General features: G+C 40.1%; 1 protein-coding gene across 1 annotated transcript in view; it reads left to right on the forward strand.

Moving 5' to 3' along the window:
• pcdh17 (protocadherin 17) overlaps nucleotides 1-19368 on the forward strand; it is a 170600-nt gene extending 151232 nt beyond the window's left edge. Inside the window, exon 4 of the mRNA XM_042334705.1 lies at nucleotides 19323-19368. Within this exon, the coding sequence (XP_042190639.1) occupies nucleotides 19323-19327 (5 nt within the window). The 3' untranslated portion in view covers nucleotides 19328-19368. The remainder of the gene's footprint in view (nucleotides 1-19322) is intronic.
• Nucleotides 19369-19802: the final 434 nt, after the last annotated feature.

Below are 19802 nucleotides of genomic sequence, written 5' to 3' on the forward strand. Positions count from 1 at the left end.
GATTTCACAGCAGGTGATTTTTTTAAGACAAAAATCAAATGGGATTTTCCTTATAATAGAATTTAAAAATGCTTGATTAAATTGTTTTACTCTCAAATACATGTAGTCAGTTTCAGATTACAAATTACTTTTTTAAAAAAACAATGATAACAAAGCTCATTATCGATCTTGGTGGGTATTCATTAGCAAACATATTGATCGACAGTGAATGTCACAACTTCTAGAATTGCAATTAGATGTTTAAAGTCTCAAAGATACTTTGTGTTCTCTAAATTAGAGTCTCCATTAATAAATGACTAGATTCATGTTAAGAAAAATGAACAAACCAAAAATTTCTGATCATAATTTGCTTAAGCCACAAAAGAGTGTCAAAACTCTTCTGCATTATTTCTTTCAAATACAGAATTATTGAGTGGTGACTGTTTCAGAACTGTGAGAAGATGAAACATCTAAAGAAATTTGCTGCCAGGATGTGATAGAAGGAAAAGAAAAGAATAACATAAATGTATAATAGCCTAAGGATACATTTCTATGGAAACAATAAGAAACAAAAAAAGTAATAAATTAGTTTTGGTACTAGACAGTCACATTTGTGTAAGTGCAAAGAAATAATTGTCGTATAACCATGTGGTGAGAGTGTGCTGGAGCCTAACGACAAATCTAGGAGATTAATATTCTAAATGTTTGCACTGACATAAATGTCTTGTGTATTTTTAAGTCTAAAAGATACTCATGGTATCCTACCTATTATCAAGTGAAATCATGCTTTTTGTAACAATACAGTTTTGTACAAACCTGGCATAAAGTATGGAGGAGCAACAACTTAAAGCTCTTCAATGATGTATATTTTGATCATTCTACTGTTACTTGCACTAAATTTATAATATCTTTAAAGCTAAGTGGAATTATGGACCAAAACCAAAAGAGTATAATGATAGAGTTGGAAGGATGTAAACCTCCATCATTCAGAAAGGAGGTTTACATCCATCCGTTCATGAAGAAGATAAATGGACTGATGTAATAATATGCATCACCTGCACTGTATTATGGAATTTGTGGCAGGTTTAATATAGACCATAGCATATTGAATGCGCACCAGCAGCAGCATGGTGTGTTCAACATTATTCTGTTCACTTAGTGATTTGTTTCTGTTGCTAAAGGAACAGAAATCAGGGGAAGAAAAGAGACAAATATCAGCAGAGGGAAGGTTACATGAACAGGTGGAGATAATTTGGGGGTAGGAGATCAAAATCAGTAACAAAATGAAGGGTTTATGTTTCCTAACCCCCTACCTTGTCTCATCTTTGTGGAGTCCTGTAGCTCAGTGGTTAGAGCACTCGCTTTGCAAGCGAGAGACCTGAGTTCAATTCCAGGCAGGTCAGGGCGAAACCTTGGGCAAGTTTCATTACTCCACACGCCTAATAATAAACCCTCCAAAACAAAACAATAATAAAATTGGTCATTTTCAATCTACGACTGTTTGTGGGACATTGCTGTGCGCAATTGGCTGCCGCGTTCGCCCACAAATATACAGTCAATTCACTTTACAGTATATTCTCTGAAGCGCTTTGAAACATCCTCCCGACATGAAAAGCGCTATATCAAATGCAAGGATTATTATTATTATTATCTCAGCTCTCAAACCTCAAGAGATTCCTCCCATTTCTTAAGATGAGCCACAATGTCTGTTCACAATGGAGTATGCAGTGATTCTGAATGGGATTCTTTAACGTGGAATCTGACTGGATATTCTTTCTGGAAAATGGACTTATGTTACACGTCATGACAACCCACGAAAAAAGCGACTTCAAAGCTAAACCGCATTGGAGAAAGCGACCCCATGGCTCAGTGATGTATTTCCCATAACCTTACTAAGGAATCCTGGTAGAAATTGGCACATATTAGACCAATTGGCTGCAGTTCTGCCCACCACAAAATAGAATTACTTGAATCGAGTGAAACATGTCCTGCCTGCAGCTGAAATATTTGACATAATTTACTTCTCTGGAGGTAATTTGCAATTTGTGCTTTTTTAACTTTAAATTTACCACAGATGATAACTCAATCTTTATAAATGGACACTGAAAATGGATGAAAAATTGGGATGAAAAGTGCAAAGCTCATTAACACATCAAATCTGTTTTGAAGCATTGCATTTTTTTCCATCCATTCCTAAAGAATGACCATGGAAGTGAAGACAGGGGGAGTCAGAGGGGAGTAACACCTTGGACAAATAAATATCTTTTGTGTACATAGATATATTAGTGCAGTTGGCAAAAGCCAAGGCCTGGGCAGTGTGCAATTGGATACTGATGGAGTTTAACCAGCTAAAACTGTGTGGTTTGCCATTGAAAGCAGCTTCCTATCTGGCAGCTTACCAATGCTTGTCCAGCTAGGATTAGGATACCCATTAGGACATTGGCTCGCAAGGTTATCAGAAGCTTCGTGGAAAAATCTCCTGCCACCACTGACCAGTCTGCCTCTGCTGGTCCTGCCAATGAGCCAGGTTTGCTGATCTGTCATCAGCAGTGCCCTGGAATTCTGTAGACCTGCCTGGCTCAGGAATTAGATTACTGAGACCCCCAAAGAAGATTGACTTGTTTCCATCTTTAGTTTACAACTGGCAGCATTTTTCAAAAGTGCAATAATTAGCAACAGTATTAATTAATGTAAGCAGCTCACAGTTTTCAACTTGTGGTTTACACAAGCCAAAACAAATCCAGAAAATGTCCTACGTTGTTTTACTTGCTGCCATTAATTAAAAAAAATGGACTGTCTGTCTGGGCAAGAACATAAATGCAGTCAGAGGGAAAAAAAGATAACTAACAAAGGAGAAAAGGGTTAAAAATAACCATATGGGCAAATAATTCAAGTCAAGAACATAACTAGTTAGAAATGAAGCAGAATAAATTGGCAGATAAGGCAAGGAGCTGGAAGATTTACATTTCATTGAATGCTTTCTTCTGTTTTTAAGATGATAAACAAATTTGACAAGTATAATGGTTGCTTATATATAACCATCAAAATAATAGCAATAGTTAATAAACATCTTAGAAAACAATCTGTCTTTCACTGTATGTCTGTTCTTATGATCTGCTTATGCCTCAGGGGAAACAAGAAAGCGTTCGGCTGCAGCAGAACACTCTTCCAATATCTAGCATCTCCCGCTAATTCATTTTATCATTTCATATACACAATAAAACAGGTTTCAAAATAGATGTTTTCCATTTATCTGACAGCAGCCATCAGCCGCTCCTCTCAAGAGATTTTTTTTTAGTCTTTTGTCGCTAAATGATGATGTCAGAAGACTACTTTCTTTCTGAGTGAAATACAGCAACCTGGGGAGGCTAGATCATATGAATTCAAAGTTCCAATGTACGGCTTGAATCTACAATCTTCAAACTCAGAAGCAAGAGTGTTACCAACTGAGCCAAAATGTACAGTGAAAATTTTTGGAGATTCCATTGTTGCTTGCACCAATATATTATTTTTTTCCCATTTAAACAATCTCTTTATTGTCTTCTTATAATTTTATTTTGCGGGAGCAGAGCTACATGAGTATTGTAATGATCTGGTAATGATTCATTGGAGCACACATCAACATCCCAAGACTTAAACACCATCGTAATAGTTTATTGACACCCAGGAGGATGTTCAGATTTTGGATCATGCTATGGGTGAGTTACAAACAAAGGTAGAGAGAGGAAGGAGGTTGAAAAGGATTTTAGTTTATCAAGTCATGAAGATTGCCTGGAGACTATAGTACTAAAACATCAATGAAGTGACCCAATTTTAGTACAAACAGAAATCCCAAATCAACTGTTTGTTTTGTCATCATCTGATGTGATATGGAGCAGGAGGAATAAATCAATCTTTCTGTTCCTCTTTGCACTGAAATCACTGGGATTCTCTCCTAGCAATATAAACACTGTTTTAGAAAACATCTAAGAACAGTGCGATTGTCAATAAACACATAAATAAGTCTTCCCATTCCCATGCTCCTGGGGAAAGTATCTTCCCAACCTGAAAGTTTCTATATAAATGAAGTTGTTGTTACATGGATAACAAAGATAATGAAGAATAAACACCTGAAATGTATCCAGATCCACATCTCTATTGTTCATAACTAGTCTATTTATCTCCAGAGAAGACATAGATTAATGTAGTTGTTCTGACAAAATATTTGAGTACATTTGTACTCTTACTTCCTCCAATTCTCTTTGATTTTATCTCATTTGTCTTCTATGTGACTCCTAGTCGTCTATATATTTTGTTTCTCAAGAACAAGAATGGAGAAAATTGAGGAAATGGAGTTCGCAAGGTTTGAAAATTAAATTGATAGGAGAGGAAGTCTCGGAGATTACATTTGCGCATAACGTTAATTATAAATAAAGCAATGCCAAAAAGATGTTAAATGCATACTCATACAATAATGATCTCACCAGGTATGAGAAGATAAATGAAATAGTGATGTTGACCCTGGAATGCCTGGAGCTATTTACTGCTCATGGGGAGTAAATCATCTTGAAGGTGTCGGAGTATAGTTTGATTGGCAACCTATCACACCAGTTGACAGGAAAGCACAAGTAGAATTAACAATGAAATTCCAGACACAAATCTCTTTGACTTTGATCCTGGCTTTATTGTTCTTTGTCTTCCTCTCTTCTTGGTTCTCCAGTAACACCATAAAGAAAAAGCAACCAAGTTCTCAACAGATTCAATGACATGGTATTCTTTTCCTTTTGTCAGTAATTTTGCTGACCTTTAGCAGTGTCCACTTATAATATGTAGTGGTTAGTACAAATAATACAAATTCTCCACTTCAAATTGCATAGTATTAATAGACAGGGATGCCCTTTCACATTTACTGTTTACCTTAGCAATTGAATTATTAGCCTCATTGATTCAGATGAGTAAAGGCATCCATGTTACTGAAACATGGAGAAAATATTACCTATTATATCTGGATGAGTTTATTATACATTACAACAAACTGGCATGACATTTAGAGTTTATCCTGGATTCAAACTAACCAATCCTAAACAAGAGGCAAAGCCCTGAAATTTGTCCCCTTATATAACCAAGAAAAAAAATTCTAGGTGTTCAAAATCCCTGTAACTTTGCATATATCCACAGTCAAGCAATTGAAGAGGATCTAAAGGAACAGCTCCATCTCTGTTTATCTGCATTTGACAAGTGAAGTTTATTAAGACAAATGTCTTTCCCTAGTTGTTGTATTTGCTTCATATACTTCCCTTTGCAATACCGGGAAAAATTGTTTCTCCTGTCACCAAGTAGATTTCACACTGACATAGTACAATAATTTTAAATTTTACATAGATCCCATCAAAACACTTGAATACTGGCATAGATTGTCCTTTTCCCTCTCATCCTTGCATTGCAGTGTGGAAAAATTGTCTTACATATTGTATATGCAAGTAAATTGCAGTGGGGTTCACATGGCAGATAAAATGCTGGTGAGGTTCACAATCACTTTGAGTAATGGTACTCTCTGTTCCAGATAATAAAATGGCTCAAAAATAAATCAAACTGCAAATCGCATTTCTTGTCATGAGCAATGTTGCTAAAGACTGGATTAAGCCCCTACAGAGCTATGATTGTGTCATGTAGCAAAGTTTTTACCACTGATAGGGCCATCCTTGAAATGTCAACCTACTTTCCCCTTTCAGATGCTAATTGGCCTGCTGTGGATTTCAAGTCTCTACAGTTTCTTTTTTTATCTCTGAAATTTGGATTGGTATCTAGCCTAGATTGATGGGATGAAAATATCCTCTCATTGTTGACTGAAAGAGTCTCATGCAAATGGCCTTGGGCAGTCACAACCCAATCTCTGTATGGGATGACCGTGAGGATAAAACTGCCCACAAATTGCCAGTAAATTGGTTTTGTTAGTTAGGAAAAAACACAGATGGTAAACATCAGAGATTGGTGGAAAACTCAAATTGCTGAAGTGGAAGGTAGTCTTCTGAGGTTGAGGATCAGAAGATTGTTAAGGCAGAGTAAGTGTTGCTCTGCATGCAGCCATGCAATCAGGAATATTTGTTGCTAACCTTGTATTCCTAAACTGTTTCCCCAGCACTAACATCTCCTATCTTGATGAGCACAAGCTGTTACTAAAATCAAAGAAGCCCAAAAAGAAATGAAATACTACCATAACTGCATGTCAGCTTAATGTAATGTCCATCTGTTAAGTGGGAAAATATTCCTGATGACATTTATGTTCAAAAGTTTTATTCACACAGTTATATCAAACCAGACGTGGATAGTGAAAGCTTGGCAAGCTTCTCAAGACTGGGGTCTCTATGTCATTGCTAACAAGTTTCACCCACAAGTGAGCTGGATCACTGTCACTGTGTATTGCCTTGAGCACTTCATCTGCCTCTATGTCGATCAGTTCCATTTTGGTTTTGACTTTGATGAGTGACTTCATGTAATCAACAGCTTGTGCCAGCCATGCACCCTGTAGTTACACTATGAACAGTATCTTCAGCCACATTACCAGTTCCTTTCCCACTTTAAAACCCTGCATACCCTCAATGTTATTACATAGTCATTGCAATCACTGTGAATACCCACAGAGTCCAAATATTGCTTGTTTGAACTTTCACTGGACACCCTGCTATACGTGCACTGTGTAAATTTAATTCACCGTGTACAAGCGAAGGCAAACAGATGGGTTCTGTGAATGCATTCACAGGCGGGCTCACACCAGGTCAGTTCAAACCATTCAAAATAAAGTCATTTTGAAAAGGTGATTTCTACAATGGGAATGGTCTCAGTTTGAGGGTAAGAGTAGTCACACAGTAGTTTTCAAGGAATTACCATTTCAGTTTGCACTACATTACTAGGTTTTATATAGCTATTAGCTCTCTATTCAAGTTACATTTTGATTAAAAATAACATAAAGCTACTATCCCAAAAATTAAAACTAAGGGAATATTATGGTGGCTGAAATATGGCATGCAATATTATCACAAGTAATATTTTTCACAATGACCAAAAATTTGGTCAGAAGTAATCAATAGCTTATCACTAGAATCAGAGGTGAAATAGTTTCTCCCCACATCCACTACTAACTGCTAGTAAACATGAAAGCCAATGTGAAAATATTGCATTTTCCCCCTATATAAAAACGCTCAGAAATAATGAAAAACAATAAAACTTCTTTAAACACAACATTAAATGTCACTGCCCATAATTCTCCAAGCTATAGATTGTGTGTCAAAGATCACCAAGTGAAGCCAGCAGGAGCTGAACATCTGGAAGAGTTAAACAAAAACAGAGAGAGCTGGGAAAACTCAGCAGGTCAGGCAGCATCTATGGAGAAAGGAAAGTGAGTCAGCATTTTGGGTCCAGGACCCTTAATCAGAGCTGGGGCATGTTGGAAGGGAATGTTTTTTAAGGACAAGTTGAGAGGGGGAGGCAGGACAAGGACAACAAAGAACACACAAAAAAGACAAAGCAGGGAATGTGTTAGTTGATGGGTTAAAGAGGTGATAGTGGTGCAAAACAAAAGAGGGGTTGTAAAACATAAGGGGGTGGGTTGAAACAAAACTGGGGAGAAGAGGTGTTAATAGTGCAGAACAGGCAACACAGCAGAGAGAGTCAAAGAGGTCTGGGGTGATGATTGTAATGATAACAGAAGATAACTCTTCTGGTAACACAAAGAAGGGGAGGGGGGAAGGTGAGCTGTTCCCTGGGAAGGTGAGGTGAGGGGGGAAGGTGACCAGAGGACCCTCAGCCTTCAGAGCATAACATAAGTTATTTCACACAATGATCATGTTTAGCCACATCTAAAAAAAGATAGGTAATAATCCTTGAATAATCCTTGCATTTGATATATAGCACTTCATCACGTCTTCGAGACGTCTCAAAGCACTTCACACAATATGCTGTGAAGTGAATTAACTGTGTATTTTGTGACCAAAACGCAGCAGCTTATTGAGCTAAAGCTTTGAGTGCTCTAACCACTAGGTAATAATAATAATAATAATAGGTCTTCAAGTTATTGATTAACTACATTTCTAGTATTTTTAAGAACATTTTAATAACTTCCATTCTTTACTCAATGCAGAAATAAAACAGTTTCACATAAATTATAGTTGCTTCTCTTGTGAGTTCCCAAATTAGCCCCAAATTAGAACTTGGGTGTATAGTCTAGGCTGACACTCCAGTGCAATACTGAGAGTAGGCTGTATTACTGGTGCTTGAGATGACTTGTTAAACCAAGGTCTCATCTGCCTGCCAGCTGAACTTTAACAATCATGTAACATTATTTTAGAAGAGAAGGGAATTTCTCCTAGTGTGCCGGTCAATCAATCCTTCAGACATACTCGTCAGTTACCTCGTGTGTATGCATACACTGGCTGCCACATTTGCCTACAAAAACAGTCACTACACTTGAGAATGGTTACTGCAAAGCACTTTATGATGTATTCATGTAATAAGGCACTATGATACTGGAACTCCATCCCCCAGTGCCTTCGCCTTGCTTCATCCCTTTCCTCCTTCAAGGCCGGTCTCAAAACCTTTCTCTTTGACCGTGCCTTCAGCTCCCCTCTCGACTCTCTTCCCCCTCCTCGCTCCCTCCCTTCCCTCCCCTCACCCTGACCATTTCCCCCTCCTTGCTCCCTCCCTTCCCTCCCCTCACCCTGACCATTTCCCCCCTCCTCGGTCCCTCCCTTCCCTCCCCTCACCCTGACCATTTCCCCCCTGCTCGGGTCATGACCCCACTGTGCAGCGCCTTGGGACGTCCTCCTGACGTGAAAGGCGCTTTATAAATGGAATCTTGTTGTTGTTGTTGTTGTTGTTGATACTGAAATTTCTTTCTGCGTATTCTCTCCAGTGTTCAATGTTCTTTTGAATCTCTCTAAGGAAAGATTCAGTGATGTAAGATTGTGAGCCACAGCATATCACGATAACCTTCATAGAAGTGAAGTTGACATCACAGTGTGATTTCAGTCTGAGGGTGGTAATCTAATCAAAGTGAACAAGAAAAGTTATCCAAATGTTATTCAAATATTATGAAATATTTCATAAAGGAACCTATATACACCTGTATTTACTCATAATGAGTTTATGGGTGTCTTTGTTGTGTTATTCCTTCTACACTTAGAGGCTTGTCTATTCCTTCTGAAAAACTGCTCCTTTGGTTGTGCCCTTTGTGTAATCGCACAGCTAGTGGAGCAAACAGTTACATTAGCTTCCCAAGTGACTGACAGATGGCATAGTGCCTCTGACTGATGCTTTCGCCTCTGGGAGACTTACTACTTGTGCCATCTCACATGAAGATGTACTAGTTTCTGTCCTTGGTTTAACAGATGTGTCACTGGAAATGACACTGCCTTGGGCACAATACAGACGAGAAACCCCTCAACCTGCCTCAATCATTTTGAGTGTTGTGCCTCGCTGCAAGAGACCTCTAAAAATCATCTACATTATTTGTCTTTTCGTTTGATGGCTTAATTTACCATTGATAGCATGAGGTGAAAATATGACATATGGAGTGAAAAATATGGTATATGATTTGCTAGTTATCACAAGTGACAATTCACACTTACAATACATTATACTTGAAGGACGAAAAATGTGAGAATTTTATGCCCTATTCATAACAACAGGTTTTGGACTGAACATCTCTCCCTCTGCTCCAACTTCCAGATAATTTTTTTTCAGGCCTCCAAGCCATTCAGAATTTGCTACAATCTCTAATTTTAGAACAGGGAGTGAATACATTGTGGGATGTCTAAATATAGTGTTAATGGCCTTTAAAACAGTGAGATTATTATCGTATATGGAAATGGAGGATCTTGAAGCATGGGGAAATTGATTAGTTAATTTTCATTCTTGATTAAGAGAAGAAAACCTGGCAAAAATGCATTTGCTTCTGAGGGTGGATGAATTGATGGAGCTAGAATTTGGTAATTGGAGGGAAAGAAAATGAACTGGGTTACAGTTGTTACATTTTAACACTAAGTAAGATAAAGTTAAAGGAAATGCTACAATGCTGTAAAAATACCTCAATTGAACCAAAACAAGGCAATCCTGTGATAGAAGAACATAAATAGTTTGAAATTGTTGTGGTTCACCATTGTTTAGTGATAAAGGGTTAGGATATCCAAGAAGGGAGATATAACCCTTTTTATTGAATATTAAACCATGATTAATGCAGGGATGCTGGCTTAAGGGCACACAGAACAATGAAATGCTAAATTCATTTGATGCACAGCTAATTTAAAAGGATAATCAGGTGAAATGAAAGGATTTTATGAATTACTGGAAGGTTGTTCCCTATAATTCCTGGTCATTATGTCTCCCCCTAACTATCTCCATTAGTGAGGAACATAAGAATAGAGTGGACCATTTGGCTTGTTTGGCATAATCCAAAATTTTATAAGAGCATTGAACCTTCATGTTTTGAATCCCATTTTCATTCTCTTTTTCCAAATCCCTTAATACCTGTTCTTCCCAAGCATCTAGTCAATTGATTGACGGATTGCTTTTGAGGAGTAATGAAGCCTCCCATAAAAAACTAAAAGCAAGTAATAATTGGTCACTCAATCCACGACTGTTTGTCGGACACCTGTGAACAATTGGCTGCTGGGTGTTGCCCACATAATATACAGTCTTTGAGATGACTCAATGACATAAACCGCTATATCAAATGCAAGGATTATTATTATTATCTATACAAGTCGAGCAATTATTCATCAGTGTCTTTCCAGAGTAGTGCAGGTTCTTCTAACCCTAAATAAATGTTTACCACTTTCACTTTGAACTCTAATTTTAAGGTTATGTTCCCAAGTCTTCCACTGGAGAGGTTCTCTACCATCTTTATCTAAGACACGAAATGGTTGAATGAGCAAGGATGAGAAAATTAATCACTTTTACAAAACAGTTGATAGTGAACTGAAGACATCTCCATTCCAGGAATGTTTTGTAGATAATGTATTGTTTCATGTCAAACCAGTATGTGATCCAGCAAATATTTGAAAAGGCATTATCTTTCAGCATTTGTTTGCAGGGGATAAAGGAATTCAACTGAGTTCTTGTTAATATTTTCGACTGATTGAGAAATAAATCATGAAATCTACAGACAAGACTGAAACTGGATATGAACATTGACGATGTCTAAGATCGAACTTGCTCAAAAGATGTGAATAATTTGTGCCAGCTCACCAATATTAAACAGAAAAGAATTGAAGGCCAAATTTAGTGGTATTCCATCAAAGGAGCATCTTTAGGAATCTTTTGGGAAGTTGGATCGGGAAGCTTGACCAAATGCTCTTATCCTATGTGAAACAGTTGATTTGCTACCATGTGCACATATGGAGCTGTTAAAACACGTATCCAAATGCACTTCGAAAGAAAGTGAAAATACATGCTTCATATTTACAAGTTCTTTGACTTCTGAACTTCATGAAAGACGAAGAAAAATACTGTGAAATAAAAAGGGGTTACCCAGGAGACTGAAAGGGAAGTGTTCAAAGCAGTTTGTTGAAAGAGCCTAATTTACTAAATTTCCACTGGGAAAAGAGAAAATAAGGAATTAAAAGAGAACATACAGAATCTGAGAAATGTGCAAACAAAGACCAGAAATGAATTTAATTCACTTAATACTAAGGAAGCAGGATGTACTGCTTAACAAACAAAGCAACAGTAAGTGGATAGGGTGGAAGTAGCCCAGACATTCCACCACTGTCAAAGCTTTTCAAGCCAAAAAAGGAAAAATAGAGGAGAATTCAAGGGAGATTTGCAAAACATTGCACATGATGGATGGTGCATTGCAGTGAGTTAGACACTGGCCTTTCACCTCTAGTTCAAATCCAGGCCAATTTGGGAGAGTCAGATTGAAACTGGGCAGAATGAAAGGAAAAAGCAGGGTAGGAAGCAGGATAGGTAAAAAAAAGTGTGATTTGGAAGGCTGCCAAAGGAGAGATGATTTAAAATATATATATATTACTATCACTATCGTTCCCCTACAAAATACAGTCACTAGAGCTTACAGTAAATCCTATGAAGCACTTTGGGATGGCCTCCTGACTTAAAAGGCACTATATTAAAACAAGGATTATTATTAGGCTCCTTTAAAAATCAAATTTCTGCAGAGAATTAGAATCTTATTTCTGTCTGTTTTTGATTTATTTTTATTGTTCAAAGAGTGAGGTTTGTGATATCATCAGAGATGCTATCAGAGAGGATTTATCGATTCCAGATTACAACAGAGCTGGAAAAAATCATTTGATACCATCATTAAACCAAAGTGTCATCTGTGTGCAAACATAACCACAAAAAGTAGTTATTCTAGTATTATAATAATAATAATAATAATCCTTGCATTTGATATAGCGCTTTTCACGTCGGGAGGACGTCCCAAAGCGCTTCACAGAACACACTGTAAAGTGAATTGACTGTATATTTGTGGGCGAACGCGGCAGCCAATTGCACACAGCAGTGTCCCACAAACAGTCGTAGATTCAAAATGACCAATTTTTTTTATTATTGGTTTTGGTTTTGGAGGGAGTATTATTAGGCGTGTGGAATAAGGAAACTTGCCCAAGGTTTCGCCCTGCCTGGAATTGAACTCAGGTCTCCCGCTTGCAAAGCGAGTGCTCTAACCACTGAGCTACAGGACTCCATTATAACAGCTAGAGGGTAGTCAGGGAGGAGATCAAAGCCCGAATCACCAAAAGATCATTGAAAAGGAGGGTGAGCAGGAATAAATAACTATATGAAATTAATTGTTCTGGCTGGACCTCCTCAAAATCTACCGCTCCACTCTAGCCTCGGCCAAGTCGTCCTACTCCAGGATAATCCTGGAGGCGAAGAACAACCCCAGGCTACTGTTTTCGACCAAAATCCCGACTCCTCCGTCCCCCCCCCCGCCACCCCGCGCAGGTCATCTCCTCCAACCTTCACTGTGAGGAGATGCTGGATTTCCTTGAATCCAAAATCAAGGGAATCCACTCCACGGTCACTACCCCTCCAACATCCACCCACACCCCCTCCCTCCCACACTCCGACTCCTACCCATCCTCCCCTACACACTTTCGTACCCATTTCCCGACCCTCTGTCACCAAACTCATCCTATCCCTGAAACCCACCACCTGCTCCCTTGACCCCATCCCCACTCCACTCCTTATCTCCCAGCTCCACCTCCATGCCCCACATATCACAGACATCGTCAACCTGTCCCTCTCCTCTGGCTCTGTTTCCATTCCCTTAAAAACTGCCACCATCACTCCCACCTTGAAAAAACCCTCCCTTGATGGGCTACCGGCCCATCTCCAACCTCCCCTTCCTGTCCAAGGTCCTTGAACGAGTTGTCGCCTCCCAGCTGCGCTCTTTCCTCTCCACCCATTCATTATTCGAACCCCTTCAGTCGGGTTTCCGTGCTGCCCATAGCACAGAAACTGCCCTGGTCAAGGTCACCAATGACATCCTGACCATCTGTGACCAGGGCTCCCTCTGCTCCTCGTCCTCCTCGACCTATCGGCAGCATTCGATACGGTCGACCACGCTATCCTCCTCCACCACTTGTCCTCCCACCTCAACCTTCATGGCCCTGTCCTTGAGTGGTTTAGGTCGTACCTCTCCCACTGTCTTCACTTTGTTTCCACGAACGGCTTTTCCTCCAGCCCCGCACTGTTTCGTGCGGTGTCCCTCAGGGCTCTGTCCTCGGTCCCCTCCTCTTCACCCTCTATATGCTCCCCCTTGGTGACATCATCCGCAGACATGGGGTTAACTTCCAACCTGACACCCAACTCTACCTTTCCTCCCGTACCCTCAACTCCACGACCACCGATGTCCTGACAGCCTGCCTGTCCGACATCGAGTCCTGGACGAGAGACAACTTTCTTCAGCTCAACGTGCGTAAAACTGAGGCCCTCCTGATTGGCTCACGTCAGCGCCTCCGCACCTCAGGCGCTGACAGCATCAGCATCCAAGGCTGCACTCTCCACCTCTCAAAGCCAGTCAGGAACCTCGGGGTTCTGTTCGACCCTGAGCTGCCCTTTCTCCCTCATATCCGCACCACAACTGGCACCGCCTTCCATCAGCTTCAGAACATCGCCAGACTATGGCACTACCTCACCCCTCACGCTGCTGAAACTCTGGTCCGCGCCTTTATCAACTCAAGGCTGGACTATGGGAACTCTCTCCTCACCGGCCTTCCCGGCACCTCCCTCCACAAGCTGCAGGTCATTCAGAACTCTGCAGTTCGTGTACTGTCCCGCACCAGGCTTCGTGACCACATCACTCCCACCCTCGCTCGCCTCCACTGGCTCCCCATCCCCCAGAGGATCGAATTCAGGATCCTCATCCTCACCTACAAGGCCATTCACTGCCTTGCTCCCTCCTACCTCTCTGACCTACTATCCCCCTACCTACCTGCCCGTACCCTCCGTTCCTCTGGCTCCGGTCTGCTCCACATCCCCCGCCCCAACCGCCCTACCATCGGTGGCCGGGCCTTCAGCCTCTCAGCCCCGAGGCTCTGAAACTCTATCCCCCAGTGCCTTTCCTCCCTTTCCTCCTTCAAGGCCGGTCTCAAGACCTTTCCCTTTGACCGTGCCTTCAGCTCCCCTCTCGACTCTCTACCCCCTCCTCACTCCCTCCCTTCCCTCCCCTCACCCTGACCATTTCCCCCCTGCTCAGGTCCTAACCCAACTGTACAGCGCCTTGGGACGTCCTCCCTACGTGAAAGGCGCTCTGTAAATGGAATCTTGTTGTTGTTGTTGTTCTTAGGGGTATTTAGGATGAAGACACTAACAATATGCTTTGCAAACTTCACCTCTGAAACATTGACATTAGTGGGGCAAAGATTTGGAAGAATCAACTCTTCCTTCCACAAGCTGCAGACCATCTAGAATTGTACAGCTCATGTCCTTTCCCGCACCAATCTCCATGACCCTATTACCACCACCCTCGCCCAGCTCCACTGGCTCCCCATCCCCCAGAGAATAGAGTTCAAAATCGCTCCACCATCGGCGGGCAGGCCTTCAGCCTTTTTTGCCCCACCCTATAGAGCTCCATCCCACTTTCTCTTCGCCTCGTTCCCTCCCTTGTCTCTTTCAAGGCGTTCTCAAAACCCTTCTCTTCGATCAAATCTTCGGGCACCCTCCTACCCTCCCTGCTCTCTACCCTCCCCGATCCCAACCCCTAGCTTGGGACGTCCTCCAGACATGAAAGGCACTTATACAAATGTAATTTTGTGTTGTATTTGCAACTATTGTGTAAAGGTCATGTGAGAAGGCCGATCCAATATGCAGACATTACTGGGGAAGAAGGAGAGGTTACACGTACCATAAATAGTTAAGGAATGGAACTAAATTTGTGCGCTTCATTATTAACTCAATAATGAATTACAATAATATGAAGTGCTGCCATTTACACACCATTGTATTTATTAAAAAATCATCAATGTATTTCAAATGTAGCTTTACTAGTGACCTATCCAAGGTTAGAGTAACTTATTTTTGAAAATGTGAAAAAATTGTCACAGAGCAGGCTTGCAAACGAGCAGTAAGTGACATCAATGTCGATCTATTGGTGGTGTTTCCTGTGCATTATTCACATGCAATAGGAGGAAGTGATATCAACTACCACCTGAGAAGTCAGTGACTGAAATGCGGGTTTATGATTGTGCTGGTTCGCAACAGCTCCGCAATAAACCTGTATTGCTTTGCGGAGGGGGTTTCTCTGTATTTACATGTTTTGGACACAAAGGCATTGTGCATGTTATATTCTATTTAAGTCAGTAATTCTACTGTTGGAGAGGAGAAGAAATGCGGTACTACCCTGGAAGCTGTTTTGATTGTCATTAAACTGTGATTAGGTTTATTTGTAGTTCACTGTACTCACACATAACTGACTCAGCAGTAGATTAGCATCCAGACATCATCTGGTGACAAAAGACATAATGATCTCCCCAGAGCTCTTAATGGCTACTATCGCAAAAGTGGAAAGCTAGCACTTTTAAGTTTATATTTAGTGTATGAATAAAACAATACAAGTGAGACCTCACCATTGAATGAGTGCTCTGTGTTAAATATGCCATTTGGTGCTTGGAGTTTTCCTTTAAGGAAATGATTTTCTGCCAGGAAATAATAACAAACAATGAAATCCTGTAACTGATGGTTCAAACTATCTCCCAGTGGTCTGGAGTCAAAGGATGTGAAGACCAGTCCCAGCACTATCCCTTCCTCCAGAGATCCACCAATGCATTGATTTAATGAATGTCTTTACGTCAACACAGTGTTCAGAGTCAGTATCCAATTTTGGAAGCAGCTGCTTCCATTGACAAACATTAGGTGCACTCAGTATGCCAAGAGACACAGAATTTGGCAATGACATCCTATATATCTTCTACGAATAGCTCATTTCATGAATAAAAGGCTCGGACAATTCATGTCTAAGACTTTCTATTTACAATGCCAGGGTAATTTTCTGTCGACATTTTAACATTTTATTTTGAGAACAAACCCAAATATTGTTTAAATTTATTTTCCTATCCCTATCCTACCTACAGCACAAAAGTCTTGGGGATGTCTGCACTGATTTCCCCTGAGACAACGGTATTCGACTGAAGCGAATTGAAAATAGAAATGCGGCACTGCAAACCATTTATATATTTTCTCTCTTGCTAATACGCATCCTCCTACAAATAGGACAGTTGTCTGCTATCAACCATAATACTCAAGACAAGATCATGACATTTTCCAAACCTGTCCCCACCACAACTACTCCCAGTATATATAACAGGGCTCCATTTGGCAACTTCACTAATAAATCTCAGCTAATTTAGACATCTAAGATTAAAAACTGGCAGCTACAGATCTTAAACTTAAGCGTTGTGGCCTTGTGAAGTGTGTGGTAGTTTCAGCTATTTTTATATATGCAAATGGCTGAATAATATTTCTCCTTTTACCTCTCCTCAGCCCCACACAGGAGGAGAATAAGGTGGAAGAAAAACTTTGCTTGGGATTAGGTCAGAAAAGGCAGAACATAATCACAGATCGGGAAAGGGATAACTGGCAAATGCAAGATGCAGGTCTGTGATAAATGGGAGAACATCTTGGATTCTTGGGAAAGGGAGGGTCCATATGTCATGTTCAATTGAAATCTCTGTTGCTCTATAACAACAGTGCTAATGGCTTTATCAGTGGATCACACTGGGTACACAGAATGTCATGACTTCATTATACCTTACAAGGCTTACAAGATAAAAGACTGTAAATTCACCTGAGGATGTAGAAAAATTGCAAGTTTGTAAATTTATAAATTCATTTAAACATGCTTTTGTGATATGAAACTCCATTTTGCTCATGAACTTAGACAAAGGACTGATTACTTAATCGTCCATCTGTTGTAGGAAGGCGCACTAGTGAGTGAGACCGATTTGCAGATAGTGGAAAATCTTATCATCCCATAGTACATAACCGACACTATTACAATAAGCTTTGTCTCAACCCTTTGATCTTTGGCCTCAGAAACTCATATTGTTTGCAAGTTAATTTCTTTATTAAATAACTCAGCAATTTACGTATTTACAACAGCTTGATTGCTCTACTGCTCTATCACAAGGGCCCAAACAGACACCTTATATCAGGGTGGTCCAACTTGTGGCCCACGGGCCGCACCCAGCCCGGGGTTGATTTCATCCGACCTGCAAATAATTTGCAATTTCACTGTCCGACAAGTAAATATAATTAATCACCTACATAAGGGCCACTGCTGTGTGCAATTGGCTGCCGCGTTCCGCCCACAAAATACAGTCACTACACTTTACAGTATATTCTGCGAAGCGCTTTGAGATATCTTGAAGACATGATAAAGCACTATATCAAATGCAAGGATTATTATTATCATATTAACGGGCAGGAGCAGTAACACTTGCAAGAGCGAGGGCAGATCTTGGGTCCAAGGATGGGGGGGAGGGGTCGAGGTTAGCATTTGGCTCCACTTATCTGCCTCTCCCAACATGGCTGATTGATGGACTGAATTTAGCAATTGGTTATCAGTAAGTCAGCATCAGGCGGCTGGAAGATTGGCTGTGATTGTTGGACTGGGCTGCCAGTCAACCACTATGCAAGAGAAACTCTGTACCTCAGAACTGAACTGGTCATCATGAGTTGGGGTCAGTTGGTTGTAGGATAAATTGAGCATTGGGAGATTATCCTATACATCCCATGTAACTTAAATTCATGTTCTTTGTACAGTCATGCTTGATGCCAATTTTCGTTCCTTTGGGTTGATGCTCTTTGTATTAAATTCAGTCAAAATCTACGAGGTTTGTTTACCATTGTTTCAAAATTTGTGTGAATTTTTAAATTGCCTGTTTAAAGATTGTAGCTAATTGTAACCAAATCTAGTGAAATTAAGTAATACAGGTACCCAGTTAAAAACATAGAAATTCTATATGATTCATATGGGTTATGTTTCTGGAAGGAAAACACAAAAATATTGCTTACATTTCTAAAATCCGGCATCTGACCCTCAGCAGCTAAAAGTGTGGAGCACTCTGCCTTATATCATGGCATCCAGAAGATTACGCAGCACCTCAGGTCCAGCCTAACCAAATAACTGCTTCAGCATGAAGCATGATTAAATATGAACAGAAAAATATCTTCTCTGCAGTTAACATACTGTGCTGTGCAACAAAGCTTCAGACAGTGTTAGCGAATAAATAAATTAGGATACACATTATTTAATTGTGGAGTCCTGTAGCTCAGTGGTTAGAGCACTCGCTTTGCAAGCGAGAGACCTGAGTTCAATTCCAGGCAGAGGGCGAAACCTTGGGCAAGTTTCCTTACTCCACACACCTAATAATAATCCCTCCAAAAAAACAAAACAATAATAAATTGGTCATTTTCAATCTACGACTGTTTGTGGGACATTGCTGTGCGCAATTGGCTGCCGCGTTCGCCCACAAATATACAGTCAATTCACTTTACAGTGTGTTCTGTGAAGCGCTTTGGGACGTCCTCCCGACGTGAAAAGCGCTATATCAAATGCAAGGATTATTATTATTATTATCCTCTGGCCTTTTTAATAGGCATTGAGAAATAAATTCTTTAATATGATAAAGAATTGATAAAAGCAGCCATTTGCTTCCATTGGAATTATTTTGAAAACAAGTAAAGCTAACTGTGTGATATCTTTACACATGCATTTCATTGAAATAGTGTATGCATATCTCTAGTATTTGATGTCTGCAAACTTTAGTTGGTAAACACAACTAATGGGTCCACAAACAGATCTGTCAATTGCCAGCTCATATAAGCTCTTTTTCTTTCAAATACAGGATGAAGCAGTCATAAACCATATCCATGTAAATCTGGGATCCAAGGAGAAAAAAGACAAACTCTGAAAACAGCACACGGGAGGGAAGGTGCATCTGTTTTGCAATGAAATACCTCCAGATTTGCAGCAAAACAACTTCAAATTAGTTTTTGTCCAAACCATGAAATTTCCATAAGTCTTCATCTGAAAATAAGTCACAGTCACAAAAACTCCATAAGAGACACTGACAACAATAATGTAAGCCACAAATGCACCGTAGAGTCATAAATCTTCTGAATAAGCCTAACTATTTCCAAAGCTCCTGGCGTGTTGATTGGAAAACAGGCTGGAACAAAGGACCATACTATTATTTCTCTGTAATGTTTATGGAAGTTTCATAGGTATATAAAGAGCACCAAACAACTTTCTGATATATTACAAGGCATGGTGGTAAAAAAAATGCAATTATTGTTAATGAATTCAACAGCACATTAAAGGCCCC

This window comes from Callorhinchus milii, unplaced genomic scaffold (assembly GCF_018977255.1).
Source record: "Callorhinchus milii isolate IMCB2004 unplaced genomic scaffold, IMCB_Cmil_1.0 Scaffold4, whole genome shotgun sequence".
Taxonomy (NCBI): domain Eukaryota; kingdom Metazoa; phylum Chordata; class Chondrichthyes; order Chimaeriformes; family Callorhinchidae; genus Callorhinchus; species Callorhinchus milii.